The 15,853-nt window shown below is 36.1% G+C and overlaps 1 protein-coding gene across 8 annotated transcripts in view; it reads right to left on the bottom strand.

Annotated features, from left to right (window-relative positions):
• The window catches only part of LOC101736774 (uncharacterized), a 37,939-nt gene extending 22,470 nt beyond the window's left edge, over nucleotides 1–15,469 (bottom strand). For 4 of the 8 annotated variants that reach the window (XR_009973887.1, XR_009973890.1, XR_009973891.1 and 1 more), the window contains exon 1: nucleotides 15,204–15,469. Coding sequence is in view for 2 of the 8 variants with exons in the window: in XM_062670211.1 (XP_062526195.1) it covers nucleotides 15,204–15,227 (24 nt within the window). In the remaining 6 variants the exon portion in view is untranslated. The remainder of the gene's footprint in view (nucleotides 1–15,203) is intronic. The other 4 variants (XR_009973889.1, XM_038012968.2, XR_009973886.1 and 1 more) reach the window with 3 other exon arrangements.
• Nucleotides 15,470–15,853: the final 384 nt, after the last annotated feature.

The following is a 15,853-nucleotide window of genomic DNA, read 5'->3' as shown; positions in this document are numbered from 1 at the left end:
ACCCACATTATTTCGCCAGGTCACTGGCACTAAATTGCGTCATATGTGACATGTGAAACGTTGTTCCTTCGTCTTATCATTATCCAATGAAATAAAAGAAATAAATCTAGCGGAAACCGTCACAATATGTCCTCTATTACACTCCCAGACCCGTAATTTGGAATCGACAGCGCGTTAAAATTACTGCTTATCACATTTTTATGAACACCACCCGAGCTGAGAAGGCGTGAATGGTTTTACATTTGTTTTTCTAATTTCCACAATTTGATATTGATACACTTTTTTTTTTTAAATTAATTATCAGCAAAGTTTTATTGTTTTACCCTTTAGTACACAGAAAAATAAAGTCATTTTTATCACTCAAAATATGCACCAATGGTATTATTGATGGAAACGATATAAATGTCGTGAAAACAACTGAACTGGAATACTGAATTTGGAAATAGTATTCCGTATTATTTAAATTAAATTTATTTTATTTTAGAATTTATTGTCAACCCTACATAAAATATGTTTCAAATGGCCAGTATTGTAAAACAGCATTTTAGTATCGGTTCTTTTAATTTTTCTTAGTAAGCATTTGAATCGCTGTGGAGGTTTTTTTCTTTTTTGATAATTTTAATATAATTATGATTAAAAATTGTAAAATTGCTAATAACGGTGTCCATTTTCAAATCGGATAAATCATATAATATCATATCAACGAGTAAATATAACTTCTTTTTTTACAGTACGTAATAGGTATTTTTCTATGGGTAACAATAGCAGTAGCTCCATTTCTAACAGAAAAGATAAAGATGCCATACCATACAGCCTAATCCTTTATACACTTATATTGTGTTAATAAAAATAATATGGAGTGATAAATGATATGGATCAAATGAGATGAAGTTGATTTATTAGCGACTGCAATCAGTTGGGATTAAATTAAATGTAACGAGATAAGATGCGTTGATATAATAGTTTCAGTAAAATGATGATTATTTACTGAGACTTCTTAAAGCTAAGCCCAGCGGCTTTGTTTAATTTTCCTACATTTGTTAATTAGTGCAGTTAATTAGTTATTTAACAGATATTACACATTTAAACCTGAAGAAACACTAAATAAAACAATTTAAACAACTTCACTACCGCGTTTCCGCCTAAAAATCATTTTCCATATTATGTGTTCTTGTTCTGAATCTAATTTTTTTATTACCTTGTCATTTCACCTTCATTTTTTAATTATCTTTATTATTGACTATTTTACATTACTTTTGCATTGTTGATTTACAAAATAGATTTAAGTTTTTTCAATTAATAAGTTTAATATATGATTCAGAGTTACGAGTCTCTTAGAAGCCATTCCAATATACTCTATCTTGTACTAATCCAGTTCACAAGTAAATTTTGCTAAGAAATGTAAAAGCATAATCAAGTTTTGAAATTATTATCAGTCGCATATTTTAAAGCTGTTCATTCATATTCATACCGTTCTTTGAAAATTCTTAGGGAATCCGCATTCACGTTTATGACTCTTGCATTCGATGCCACAGTAATTGTTCTCGTATAATGAATTTCAAAATACTAGGTAATGTTGTTTTTTATTTATTTACTCAGATACCAACTCGATACAATACCACCATGCCTATATCTGCTCTTTTCCTCTACCTGTTCTAGTAATCTCGTATCTCTAATACTAGATTAGATAGAACTAGACAGCTTATATCTGCTGCGAAGCAGTGATACGTTCCGGTTTCATGATCAAGCCAGCTGGAAATGTGCGATTTAGACTTAGACCTCATGTCTCAAGGTGTGGTGACATTCACGTAGTGATGTCTGTGAGCTCCGTTATCCACTTGACATCCAGGGACGGTGAGCTCGCAGAACCTTCTATGTAATAAAAGAACAGACAGATACAGAAGAACGAGATAAATTATGATTGAAAATCATGGTGGTGAAATTTTCCGGAATACTTGAGATTGGCCTAGCGGGAGTGATCAAAGTCAAACCAACATCTAGAATATTTATGCACAAATATCCAATTATTCTGTGACAGCTCCAATACGAAAAACAACGAAACACTTCAATAAAAAACAAAATAAGCATTGTCGTCTGTGCATTATTCATAAAATAATATGTATTACGTAATCAAACGGGATTTTCGTGTTGACGTAAGCATCAATAAATTTACTGTAAATATTAATTTCAACAAATTATATTGTATACTTTAAGCATGTATTTTTTAATAATAGTGAATTAAATGTATTACAATCATTTCCTTGTGCGTGTTAAATTTGTTTTCCTGGTTATAATTAAATACGCTTAGTCAACACCATATTTTGTCTTTTTCTATCTCTTGACAAACTGGTTATACATGAAAAAGATAAAACGCTGTGAAATTATTAATAGATTGTGACGAGTTTTGGTTATTATGAAAATGTTCAATCAGGATCCCGAGAATCCTTATACATATTAGTTTTGTACATACAAAAATACATAATAACTACCGGTTTTACGTTTAAGCTACTGGCGACGGAGGCGGCCTTTCTTTCAGGGCCCTTTTAATAAACCTGTTACATTTTGACCGAGCGCTTACTAGAGGGCGCTAGTGTAATGATTTCACACGGGATCGACATGGGCTAGAGACGCCGTTGACTGATTCAACCTCAAACACCGGTCACTGTCCTCGCCGAACCCGTCGCTTGCGACGAAGAGCTCGACGAGTAAATTAACCCACAGACACAGCCCACTGAGTTTCTCGCCGGATCTTCTAAGTGGGTCGCGTTTTCGATCCGGTGGTAGATTCTGCGAAGCACTGCTCTTGCTAGGGCCAGTGTTAGCAACAATCCGGCTTGAGCCCCGTGAGCTCGCCTACACACGTTAGGGTGTAGCTAAAATAGCCTCTCAAGGCTATCAGTATAGGTAGGAAAGAAAAAGAAACACATAATAAAAATACGAATGTAATTTGCTTTATTTCACTAAGCATCGATTCAATAGACCTTCACGGGAATGCGCTGCAAACCGGATTCCGTGTTAATTTACCGTCGACTTTCTTTTCTTTACGTCCTTCCTTGGTTCGTTTGGTTTCTGTTAAAATACATTACGTCTCTTAACGGAAAAAGAAATAAATCTTACGAAATAACGTATTGTTAATCGATGTAATTAAAAAATTTGACTTTTTCATTTAAACCAAACTAAACGGTGTTTCGAAGAGTTCGAGTTCAGTAAGTGTTTTTGCTGGCATTTTTCCACTGAGTTTCTCACCGGGTTTTCTCATTGAGTCTCGTTTCTGATCCGGCGGTAGATTCTACAAAACAGTGCTCTTGCTAGGGCCAGTGTTAGCAACACCTCTGGTTTCAGCCCCGAGAGCTCACCTACACGCTAGGGTAACGCTGATATAGCCTCTCAAGGATATTTTTTTTTAATGCCTTTGTAGGCAGACGGGCATACGGTCCACCTGATGGTGAGTGGTTACCGTCACCCATGGACTTCAGCAATGCCAGGGGCAGAGCCAAGCCGCTGCCTACCGAATCAGGTTATCAGCATAGGTAGGAAAAAAAAAGTTGGCATTTATTACAAGGATATCTTTCGGACGGCGTTCGGCTCGTTTCTTTCGTGGAATCGTCCAGTTGACAAGATAAACTGTTGAATTGACAATTGTCCCATGAACACAGTATGTAAGTAGCTTTAGACTGGTTACTCTGGCAGTATATAGAATCACTTGAAGGCAGTTTCTAGGCTGTGGAGGAGTTTAAGTGGGAAAGCAAGCCCTGACATTAGACCGGGAAAACTCTAGGAAGAAAAAGAAGAAGAAGTGGCTAGGCTGTAACTCCTACATTTCTAATATCTTTAAGCAATGATAGACACCTTGATGGGAGCCGTATTTTCCACTAATTCAAATCAAATCAAATCAAATCAAAAAAGTTTTATTCAACATAAATGAAAGTACATACTTGTTGAACGTCAAAAGAATTACCGCCAATTCACAAGAATTAGCCTCCGTCCTGAGAAGAATTGGCAAGAAACTCAGCGGGCATGTTTTTTTTTTTTTTTAATATTAGATTTTTATTTTTATTTTAAATATATATTTTTTTTTTTAAATATTCATATTACAATAAGTAATTATAACATAACAATTTTACAATATTGAAATTCCCGGAGCGAGCAACTCATTCCCACTTTGTGCAATCTTCTAGATAATCATTGACTTTATAGTAAGCTTTATTGCACAGATGTTCTTTAATAGTTTTCTTAAACCTATGTATATGTAGGTTCTGAACATATTGTGGGATTTTGTTGTACAGGCGCACAGACAAACACCCGAATGAATTTCGTATCTTATGTAACCTACTCATCGGCACAACAAGCTTGTGTTTGTTCCTAGTATTTCTATTATGTATGTCCGACATCTTAGGAAACTCCTCAATATGTTTACGAACATACATCAAATTTTCAAAGATGTACTGGGATGGCATAGTGAGAACTTTAATTTCTTTAAATTTTTCCCTCAGGGATTCCCTTGAGTGCATGTTATAAATAGCACGTATAGCTCTTTTCTGCAGAATAAATATCATTTCTACATCGGCCGCATTGCCCCATAGCAAAATGCCATAGGACATGACACTGTGGAAGTAACTAAAGTAAACTAAACGGGCCGTGTCCGCATTTGTTAACATTCTAATTTTTTTTACTGCGTATGCTGCAGAGCTAAGCTTACTCGCCAATTTATGAATATGAGGTCCCCACTGCAGTTTGGAGTCCACTGTTATACCAAGAAATACGGTTGACTCAACAAGCTCCAATGATTCCTCAGAAACAATTACATTACTATCTACTTGTCTCACATTTAAAGATGATTTAATACGTTTTAAAGTAAATTTAATACATTTCGTTTTCTTACTATTCAATAATAGGTTATTGATACGGAACCAATGAACCACACACGAAATCGCATCATTCACTTCGTCATAGACTTGTAATTGTCGTTTAATTTTAAATAATAAAGATGTATCATCTGCGAATAATACGACCTCGTGTCGGGACTCAATAAAACTAGGCAAATCGTTTATATATATTAGAAATAAAAAAGGACCCAAAATGGAACCCTGAGGTACACCCATTTTCAACGTGGTGCCTGAAGATCTATTTCCTTTCACATCTACTGTTTGTATCCTTCCTGATAAATAGGAAGTAATAAGTTCCAATGCACCATCCCTAATACCATAGTGATGTAGTTTCCTCACCAATGTTTCATGTTCAACACAGTCAAATGCTTTGGATAAGTCACAGAAAATTCCAAGACAATCATGCGATTCCTCCCAAGATTGAAATATATTTTTGATTAGATAAGCACCTGCATCAGTTGTAGAGCGACCCCTTCTAAACCCGAATTGTTTATTATGAAGCAGGTTATTTGATTTAAAATGTTCTAAAAGTTGTGTCAAAATAATTTTTTCAAAGATTTTACTCAACGTAGGAAGTACTGAAATAGGTCTATAGTTAGAGGGGTCATCAGTACTACCAGATTTAAAAAGAGGAATCACTTTACTATGTTTCATTAAGTCAGGAAATACACCACACTTAATACAATCATTAAAAATACTAACAAGATGAGAAGCAATAATGTCTATTACAGACTTCAAAACCTTTACTGATATTCCCCACAAGTCAGCTGTATTTTTTACATTAAGGCTATTAAAGCTTTTTATTATATTGTTTGAATTAATTTTCTTAAATTTAAAAATTTCATTGCATTTCTTGACATGGTTATGCAATAATATTTCAGCTGCTGTGGGGGATGAATTTAGAGATGTGGTAGTTGAAACTGGAATGTCAGAGAAAAACTTTTCAAAAGCATTAGCCACATCTTCATGACTAGTTACCAATTTATCGTCTATTTTTAACGAGAATTCTTGATGGCTATTTCTGACTTTTCCACTTTCTCTACCAATGATGTTCCAAGTCATCTTTATCTTGTCAGGGGCATTTTTGATTAAATCACTTAAATGTAAAGATTTTGCCGCTAAACAAACTTTTCTAAATAGTTTGGAATAGTTCCTGACATATTGATGAAATGTTTCATCATTATTATAAGCTTTTTCAGAATACAGATCATACAATTTTTTTCTACTTTTGTACACTCCGGTGGTGGCCCACTCGCTGAACACCATTTTGTTTTTTAATGTTACAGTTTTAGGAATAAATACATCAGTAAAGACCATATTAATTCTCTCAAACATATTTTGGTATGATAAATTTGGGTTTTTGTTATAAATAATTTCTGAATGTTCTTGCTTAATATTATTTCTAAACTTCTCAATTCGTTTTTTATTAATAGGAACAATCACAAGAGTATTTTTATCTTTAGAATTCATAATAGATTCAAAAGACACAAATTGTCCACTATGGTCTGATGTTAATTGATTAATAATTTTTTTGTTAATCGGTGTTACATTTGTAAATATGTTATCTAAACATGTTGCCGATGTGGTCGTTGTCCTAGTAGGCTCTAGAAATAAGTTTGGGAGGTTATATGACTTTAACAATGTTCTGAATCTAATATTGGTATTTGTGTTTTCTAAAAGATTGATATTATAATCACCACATACAAAAATTTGTTTATTAGAGACAGAAAGCTTTAGCAATACATTTTCCAAAATATTTTCAAAAGAATCATATAACGCATCAGGAGGTCTGTACACACTTACAACAATGAATCGCTCAAGCTCTACACAGGCCATTTCAATAATCCGTTCCACAGAGAGGCTCACAATGTCTCTACGTTCCTTACATTTATAATCTTTATTAACAATTATCAGTGAGCCACCTCGTATAGCATTCTCTCTGCAGAAGGAACTCACAACCTGGTGATTTTTAAAATTACAATTTAATTCATATTTTTTAAGCCAATGTTCAGTTACACATAGAACATTGACTTTATTAAAATCTAGGAACAAATCAATTTCAAGTTCTTTACCCATCAAACCTTGTAAGTTCTGATGCACTAGGTTGATCACAGTTGTTTTCAAAGAAACATTATTTGTTGATGGGTTAATTAAAGATAATAAAAAAAACAATACGCTCCCAGATGTTTGTTGGTGTTTCTTGACCGCTGCAACATCTCCTCAAATAAACCAGGTTTTAAAAGAACTCTCAGTTGGAGCTTGGCTGTAGAATTCGTATTCATTCTCCCTCATAGCTTACATCCTAGAGTTGAATAAAAGCGGTCATTGTCCAGTTACGTCAGTTTCATATGTATCGAGTGTCAATTTTTCAATTCATCAAATACCTACCTCTTACCGAAACCTCTTTTGGTGCGAACGCGAGGAGCAATGTTAAGTGGATTCTTTCCAGGTTTAAACCAGTTTATCAATTGTGGTTTATTCACCTATTTAGCATCTGTGTTTAGTGTACAAATATGGGAAAATGAAATTAGGCCGCTGGATGTGCCTTCTCGGCTTGTTCCTAAAAGGCAAATGAGATTTCAGAAAATAATCATCATTTTACTGGGACTTTATTTCGTTACATGCCAAAAAATTAATTTCATCCTAATTACAGTCTCAAATAAATCAACTTCACCTCATTTCGCTCTATATAATCTTTCATACATCAAAATATATAAAAGATTGGGCTGTATGGTCTGATACCTTCGCCAGCCTGTTGGAAAATCGAACCGCTGCTACCTCTTACCACAAGCGCGTATATTTACTTAACGATGTTTTCAAATACCAAGTTGCCCTAACTACCAATTAATTTAACGAAACAGCCTAACAACGATACGCTTCGAAGACGTTTATAATAACCTCATACTGCGCGTTGTGGATTGAATTGAATTTTCAATATCAGTAGTAATGGGAATCGTCTTTTCCTAGCTATCCTAGTGACCTCGAGGGGTAATACTAGATTCACCAAGCGACTAGGTGAGCTCACTAGGTGGGCTACTAACACGAACCCTAGCAAGAGCAGTACTTCGCAGAATCTACCACCGGATCGGAAACGCGACCCACTGAGAAGATCCGGCGAGAAACTCAGTGGGTTGACCCTCCTCGATGAGATTTTCGAAATTGGGGGGCGCGCGGGGTACGCTGCTCTTGACAGTCCGCAGATATTAGGAGTGGATCGCAGTCTCAAGGATGTTTTAGAGCCTTTTTCACCTAACGACCTCAAATTTAACTCGTCTACTATTGAAATCTATGTTATATGAGGATTAAACAAACCACCCATCATTAAAATACGATTTCAAAGGAATCAATTACGTAAAATTATATACAACTTTGAAACTATGTCAATTAGATTGTGTCGAGAATCATAATGTCTTTGGTAAACGATAGCGTGATATAACAGCGTTCCACATTAGCGTGACCGATTAGAACGGAAACATTTTTGTTTTATTGGCAAATGTGTTTAGAATCGACTTATAAGAAGGAAGGAAGGATTACTAATGGCCCGGAGGCTTTTCCAATTTCACCTGGATAGGTTAGCATCGACTTCACAACTAATAACCACTATACCTAGTCTTGCCATAAATACTGAGACAAAGGAAAAAAAAATCTATTGCAAATAACATTTATTACTTTCACAGTGTGTTAGTTTAATACATAAATATAAAACAATTTAAAGTATAAAAATCTTATTCAAGTGGTCTCCATTGGCTGCAATACAGTCCTTTAAAGGTTGAGGCCAGTATCGATAGAAGCGTGCACTCTTTCCATGGGAAAAATTTTCACTGCCAATCGTACGGATTGTTTTAGGGACTCCAAATTATCATGGCGTTTAGAGCAAGCCGTACTCTCTAAAACTGACCATAAATCATAATCCAGCGAATTAAGATCGGGACTAGACGACGGCCAGTCTTCAGCTCTGATGAAGTCCGAAAAAGACTGCGTAGACCGAGCTTTATGACCTGGCGCCGAGTCTTGCTGGAAGGACCATTCTTGATTATTGAACATGATGTTGTTAAGGGGCTTCACTACCTTCCCAAGAATGGTATCTTACTGGTGGTAGGACCTCTTGCGAGTCCTCGTGGGTGGGTACCACCACCCTGCCTATTTCTGCCGTGAAGCAGTAATGCGTTTCGGTTTGAAGGATGGGGCAGCCGTCGTTACTATACTTGAGACCTTAGAACTTGTATCTCAAGGTGGGTGGCGCATTTACGTTATGGATGTCTATGGGCTCCAGTAACCACTTAACACCAGGAGCGCTGTGAGCTCGTCCACCCATCTAAGCAATAAAAAAAAATAAAAAAACTCTTGTGCCGGTGTTTTGATACCTTTTTCACAAAAGTATGGCTCAGTCACTCCTTCATAGCTAATACCCCACCAAACCATCACTGAGGTCGGATAGTGCCCACGTTGCACTCTGTCGACTAATTGGGAAGCTTCCTTAGAGCTTTGAGCATAAATACGGTCATTTTGTTTGTTAAAATGTTGCTCAATTGTAAAAAATTTCTCATCCGTAAACAATTTTTTTCTATAACCTCCCTTTGCGTACCGCTTCAGTAGTTGTTTCGATTTTACCACCCTATTCTCTTTTAAATTATCAGTTAAGAAATGACCAGTACGTCTCTTATAGGCTGCAAGTCCTAAGTCATCTTTTAAAATACGCGACAATGTTCTAGGTGCTATCTTCATCTCCCGAGATAAAATCTTTTGCTTTCGGACAGAATTTCTTCGAATTCTTTCTCTTACTGCTTTGACCACCTTTTTCGTACGAACACTACGTGGACGGCCAGATCTTTTTCTGTCACAAACAGAGGAGGTCTCATTGCACCTATTAATAGCCCGGTACACAAACATTTTACTAATACCAGCGTATGGAGAGTTTAAAAAATTGCATTTGGCTCCATAACTCCATACCTACTTTGTGTAATGCAATCACAGCGATTCAGTTCTCTTTATCACCCCACTCCATTTTAATATCGCAAAATATTGTACAACGTATTGGCGCCAAAATGAGAAAAGTCAATGAGCAATCATATAAAAATGACAGATTCCAAATTCAAATGTAATATGTATTTTGTTTATTTTTAATTGTAACAGTATTTATGGCCAGGCTAAGTATATGTGTGTGAACGTACAAAGATTTTTAGTTAAAAACAAGATTACATTCTGTTTTTACGCAAATACTTGGTGTGCCTATAATTTTTAATGAGTAATACATTTTAGAGATCAGGGTAGAGCTGTGGTTTTTTTCGCGTAATAGGTATGTGTAGATATCTACTTAAGACATGAGAGAAAAGTAACCAAGTCAAAAATTCAAGCAAGTGAAATAAATGTTCGGCGGTTCGTGTTCATTTCAAAGAAGCCCATTTCTGTTTTCATGAGAGCCCTCTCCAGATTCTTTAAAAATTGTTGACCAAGGTCATCTCACATTCCAAGCACTACAATCCACAAAGAAGGAGGGTTGTTGTCATTACAAAAAGAATGTTACGAATTTGATAAAAATGTACCCAATATCTTCATAACAAAATGAAGAGTCATTGAGTATTTTAACACAAGCATAGGACACTCAAAAATTCTTATTTATGAAGCTATGTTTACATCTGAATTACTAGGTAAATGTGAAAGTTTGGAATCTTGCTAAATCACGTAAAAACGGTTCTACGAATTTAAAATGACATTTCGCACAAAGATATTTTATGGCCCGGATTAACGGAATAACTTTTAATCTTTTAAATGGCAACACTCTCTGACCTTCTCAAGGCCTCTGAGTATATCCATTTATTTATTTATTTCAGTCTTCTTACAAACTAACAGTCAAACTAAAACATTTGTAAGTACTTATTAATGGTAACTTAAGTAGCTTCTTGAAACAGCTACAAATCGATGCAATCCATCATGTAATATATGCGTTTTCGGAGCATAGGCTAGTAAGGCATTTAGTAGCGAGACAACCCGATGTGCCGGAGAGTTTTATTTTTATTCTAGTTACGGCTTATACTAGATTCTCCGGGCGAGTAGGTGAGCCCTAGCAAGAGCAGTGCTTCGCAGGATCTACCACCGGATCGTTAACGCGACCCACTGAGAAGATCCGGCGAGAAACTCAGTGGGCTGCGTCTATGAGTTAGTTTACTCGCCGAACTCTTCGTCGCAAGCGACGGATTCGATGAGAACAGTGATCGGGTTGGAGAGTTAGCGGCGTGCGTGGTAGGTACTAAGAAGCTGACGTAGGTGACCCACTACCCATTCTACATCCACGCATGTAGCCATCAGGCACATATAGAGACACTGGTTCCAGTGGAGTTATCAATACTGTCGGGCAATAACTGATGTACCATAAAAATCATCTTCCCAAGAATCACTACATAGTATAAAACAAAGTCGCTTTCTCTGTCCCTATATCTGTCTGTGCCTATGTATGCTTAAATCTTTAAAACTACGCAACGGATTTTGATGCGGTTTTTTTATTAGATAGAGTGATTGAAGAGAAAGGTTTATATGTATAATAGCATCCATTAAATAGTGGAGAAAACAATAATAAATTACAGTTTCCGAAGCAAAGCGAGGGCGGGTCGCTAGTAATCTATAAAGAAATCAACAATGTAAATGCCGTCGTCCAGTTTAAACTGTGAATTTTCGCTTTTGTAGTATAACGACTGCCCGTACTTCAAATCGGGACGCATAACTGCTCCGCGGCAGAAATAGTCAGGATGGTGATACTTAACCGTGCGGACTCAAAAGAGGCTCTATCACCAATAAACTCATGATAACTCAGAAAAATTAGTTGACGACACGAACAAGACGCTTACACGACTTATACGCTGCAAAATTATTATTTTTTTCAATAAAACGAAGTACGGAAAACTCCCAGCTGTGTATAACAACAAATTAGATCAGATATAAATACTAATGTGTTTAAAAGATTTTACAATAGCATTGTGTTTCTCAGGTCGATTACTGTTGATGAAACTCTTCCGAAGATACCTGATAACTATTGTTGTACATGTAATTGTGTATTTTGCAGATAATCGGGGCTTTAATGGCGTCCCAATTACACTGTTAGTTCACACGACTCGTGTATTCGGTTAGAAATAGCTAACTAATGGTCAGGATATAAGAGGCTGGTGGTAGGACCTCTTGTGAGTCCGCACGGGTGCATACATGACTACTAATTTAAAATGTCAATTCTATATTAGTCAGTCGTAACATGGTCGTAACCAATCATAGCTAAGATCGCGTTTTGTGTCCTCCCAACTAAAAATGAAGTAAAGCTGTAAAGAAGTAATAAAAATCAAATCATGTTATAAATATCAAATCCGCAAAATTATAATTTGCGTAATTACTGGTGGTAAGACTTCTTGTGAGTCCGCGCGGATAGGTACCACCACCCTGCCCGTTTCTGCCGTGAAGCAGTAACGCGTTTCGGTTTGAAGGGTGGGGCAGCCGTTGTTACTATACCGAGACCTTAGAACTTACATCTCAAGGTGGGTGGCGCATTTACGTCGTAGATGTCTATGGGCTCCAGTAACCACTTAACACCAGGTGGGCTGTGAGCTCGTCCACCCATCTAAGCCATAAAAAAAAATCACCGACCTAAGATATAAAAAAAAATTCGTCGAAAATACCACCCATGTTTTTATAGTGGTTACACAGCATTAGGGCTGGGAGACTTTCTATCGATAACGCGTCGGTCGCGTTATGCCAATACTTATAATTCACTCGCAGACCGACAAGCAGAAAGCAAGACGATTTTACTTTCGTCCGTTTTATTACGTGCGTGTGAACGACCTCTATGAGATAATGCATCGGAGCTGCTGTCGCACTACGTATTACTATTACCGCAACTATAACAAGATTAAAAAAAAATATATTATTCTGTCTCGAAAAATTTATATTTTTTTCATCTTTAAAAATAATAATTTGTTCCAGCTAATTATTTTCGCTTTCTTACCTCAGTATTCAGTCTGTGTCAATTAACGAATTAATTTGCATGATATTTAATTAAGCCACTGTTAAAGAGCTCTTTAAATATAAAATTTTAATATTATTACGTAATATAAATAATAGAACGTCAACTTTAAAATAAAAATTCTATTTGAAAGTGTTCACTGGGTAGGATCTAAAGAAACACACAAGCTAAAATTCTAATTTTTTTTAATTATTTTTGCTTAGATGGGTGGACAAACTCACAGCCCACCTGGCGTTAAGTGGTTACTGGAGCCCACAGACATCTACAACGTAAATGCGCCACCCGCCTTGAAATATAAGTTCTAACGTCTCAAGTATAATTACAACGGCTGCCCCACCCTTCAAACCGAAACGCATTACTGCTTCACGGCAGAAATAGGCAGGGTGGTGGTACCTACCCGCGCGGACTCTCAAGAGGTCCTACCTCCAGTAAAGGTTGCTATAAATAATACAAAATTTTATGATTACGAAATATTAAATTAGAATACGCTCTTTTTTTTCTAAAAGTCGAAAGGTTTGATAATCAAACCCCAAATACGACTATTCTCTGTCGTAATTCGAAGACATCCTATTTCTAACGATACATTCACTCTTACAAACATTCACTGCAATTGCATTAGACGCATAGAATGTATATGAAAATGATTTTTTTTACGTACAAAATTCGAATGTAACTTTATTACGTCTTGTACGTTCATGTAATCGTAAGTGCTTATTAAGGAAGTAAGTGAAATGAGCTACGGTTACTATGTCGAAGGGCGATGGTCGGATTAGCGCAATTAATGAGATTATGTAAAATCTAAACATTCACAATTTGAAATATTTCTAATTTGTTTAACTATAACCAATTAAAACATCTAATAACATCACTATATTTCACACTAACTTGTGTGTTGATTACGTAGCGTTTGATGGCTCATCAGCTACATATATTTGCGTCGATGAGCAGGTAAGTCCAAAGACTCGCTTATTCGTTTTTTTTATGATTGAGGGATTAATGTTGGCCCGGAGGTCTTTCCAGTTTCACCAGGACAGGTGGGCGAGCAAGCTTTTGACTGCCATCCGTCATAGGCAGCTGCTTGGCTCTGCCCCTAGCATTGCTGACGTCTACGAGCGATGGTAAACACTCACCATCAGGTGGGCCGTATGCTCGTCTGCCTACAAGAGCAATAAAAAAAAGAGATAGGACTAATCTATCAATCAACCTAAAATAGATATATTTGGGTCATTACTATAACAAAGAAATCTTGGGTTTTGATTTAAAAATTAGGATTCTAAATGGATTGAAGATATTAAAGTTCTAAGCTATACGGTTTTCATAAGAACTTATTCCGGTATATTTTAAAATTCCGTAACCTAATTACTGCGGTTCCCAACATAATTATAATCGATTGGTGCGACCATATCAAGCGAGTCGAAATCGTGGAGATTATTTTCCCAAATAAAAACCTTCTAGGTATCGTTCCAATTTTAGTATATGTACTGCACCTACAAACACCTACACATTTATTTATTATTATTTACTTATAAATGCTGTCGGTGACTTCTACGATAATGCTGACGAATAGCATTGTGTGGCATAAACCAAAAAAGCCTAAAATGTATTCAACAGATTAATTATCGGATTTTTGTATGATCCTACCTAAGCTGATAGCCTTGAGAGGCTATTTCAGCCTAACCTAATTGATAGCTTAAGATTAATTTATATTTAATTGGGAAATGATCCGCGACAAATTTTTCCTGTAAGATGTGAGACAATTCAAAAAATCATCTATATCACTTAAAATTAGTTTAGCACAATCCGACAACTCCGAAGGAACACTGACGGAGACTGCGCTACCATGGACATCATTATAGTCCCAAAGGATTCTGTTTAAGGGAGAGTAAGCACCTAAATTCGAACGAGCGGGCTTTCTTATAAGCGGTTTATATTTCTTCGTTCTTGGTAGGTACTTAGGGGCTGATATTTTTATCTGGGTTAAGAGATTAGGTGGGTCGGTTATTCCATGGATTAATTTGTACAGAAATATACTCCCCATTAGCTTCCTCCGATTAAGAAGAGAATCTAAATTAAAGTGGCAAAGTCTATCTTCATAGCTGAGTAACTCATTATCTTATCTTAGAAACTTGTGGAAAATTTTAAATTATACTTAATATAATGCAATTTATACTTAGACCTCATGTCTCAAAGTGAATGGAATCCAGTTTTTCGTGTGAAATAGTAAAAATAAAAATACGAGCGATTGACGAATTTACGACTACAATACTGCTTCTCTGTATTCTTCACACGTGTAAATTCATTCTTTCTACACTTACCTTTATATTAGGTGCAAACATCATCCTTTTTATCGTAAACGGTGAAAGTCACAACACTAAAACAGACACAGCCACCGAACACCGAACAAAAAATTCGAATATAAAAGGTTAAGTTAATCTTAAATAATTGTATCGATAAAGGCTATTGATATTTTCGCTGTTCTATTTCGTTTTTGAAATAACCGCCAAAACTCGAACGAAACTTTCTCGCGTGCGAAAACGGAACGTGCGCGCGTCGTCCGATACGAAATCACTCTCACCTCTCCGACGGGGAGTGGTTTTCTTTTATTTAAATCATCCCCGCTCTTCTTGATGGCGGAATATCGCATAATAGCATCATGTTATCAGCGTTAAGTGAACGGAAGAACGATATGATCCTTAAGGAAATCCCTTCGATGAAGTAACAACAGTCTTGAAAGTAGGCTAAGCGATTGAATAGCAGGAATTGTTAGTATTAACAAGCAATGTATCTAGCAGTTTTTTTTCTTTATTTTAAACTATTATTATAAAGAAGAATTTGTTGTTTGGGTATTTAAAGTAACATCGGGAATGTACATACGGACCTATTCTTGTGTAAAGACACAAAGTCGTCGTGGCCTAACGGATAAGACGTCCGGTGCATTCGTGTTGAGCGATGCATCGGTGTTCGA

This window comes from Bombyx mori, chromosome 9 (genome assembly GCF_030269925.1).
Source record: "Bombyx mori chromosome 9, ASM3026992v2".
Lineage (NCBI taxonomy): Eukaryota > Metazoa > Arthropoda > Insecta > Lepidoptera > Bombycidae > Bombyx > Bombyx mori.
This window is presented reverse-complemented; position numbering and strand designations above follow the sequence as displayed.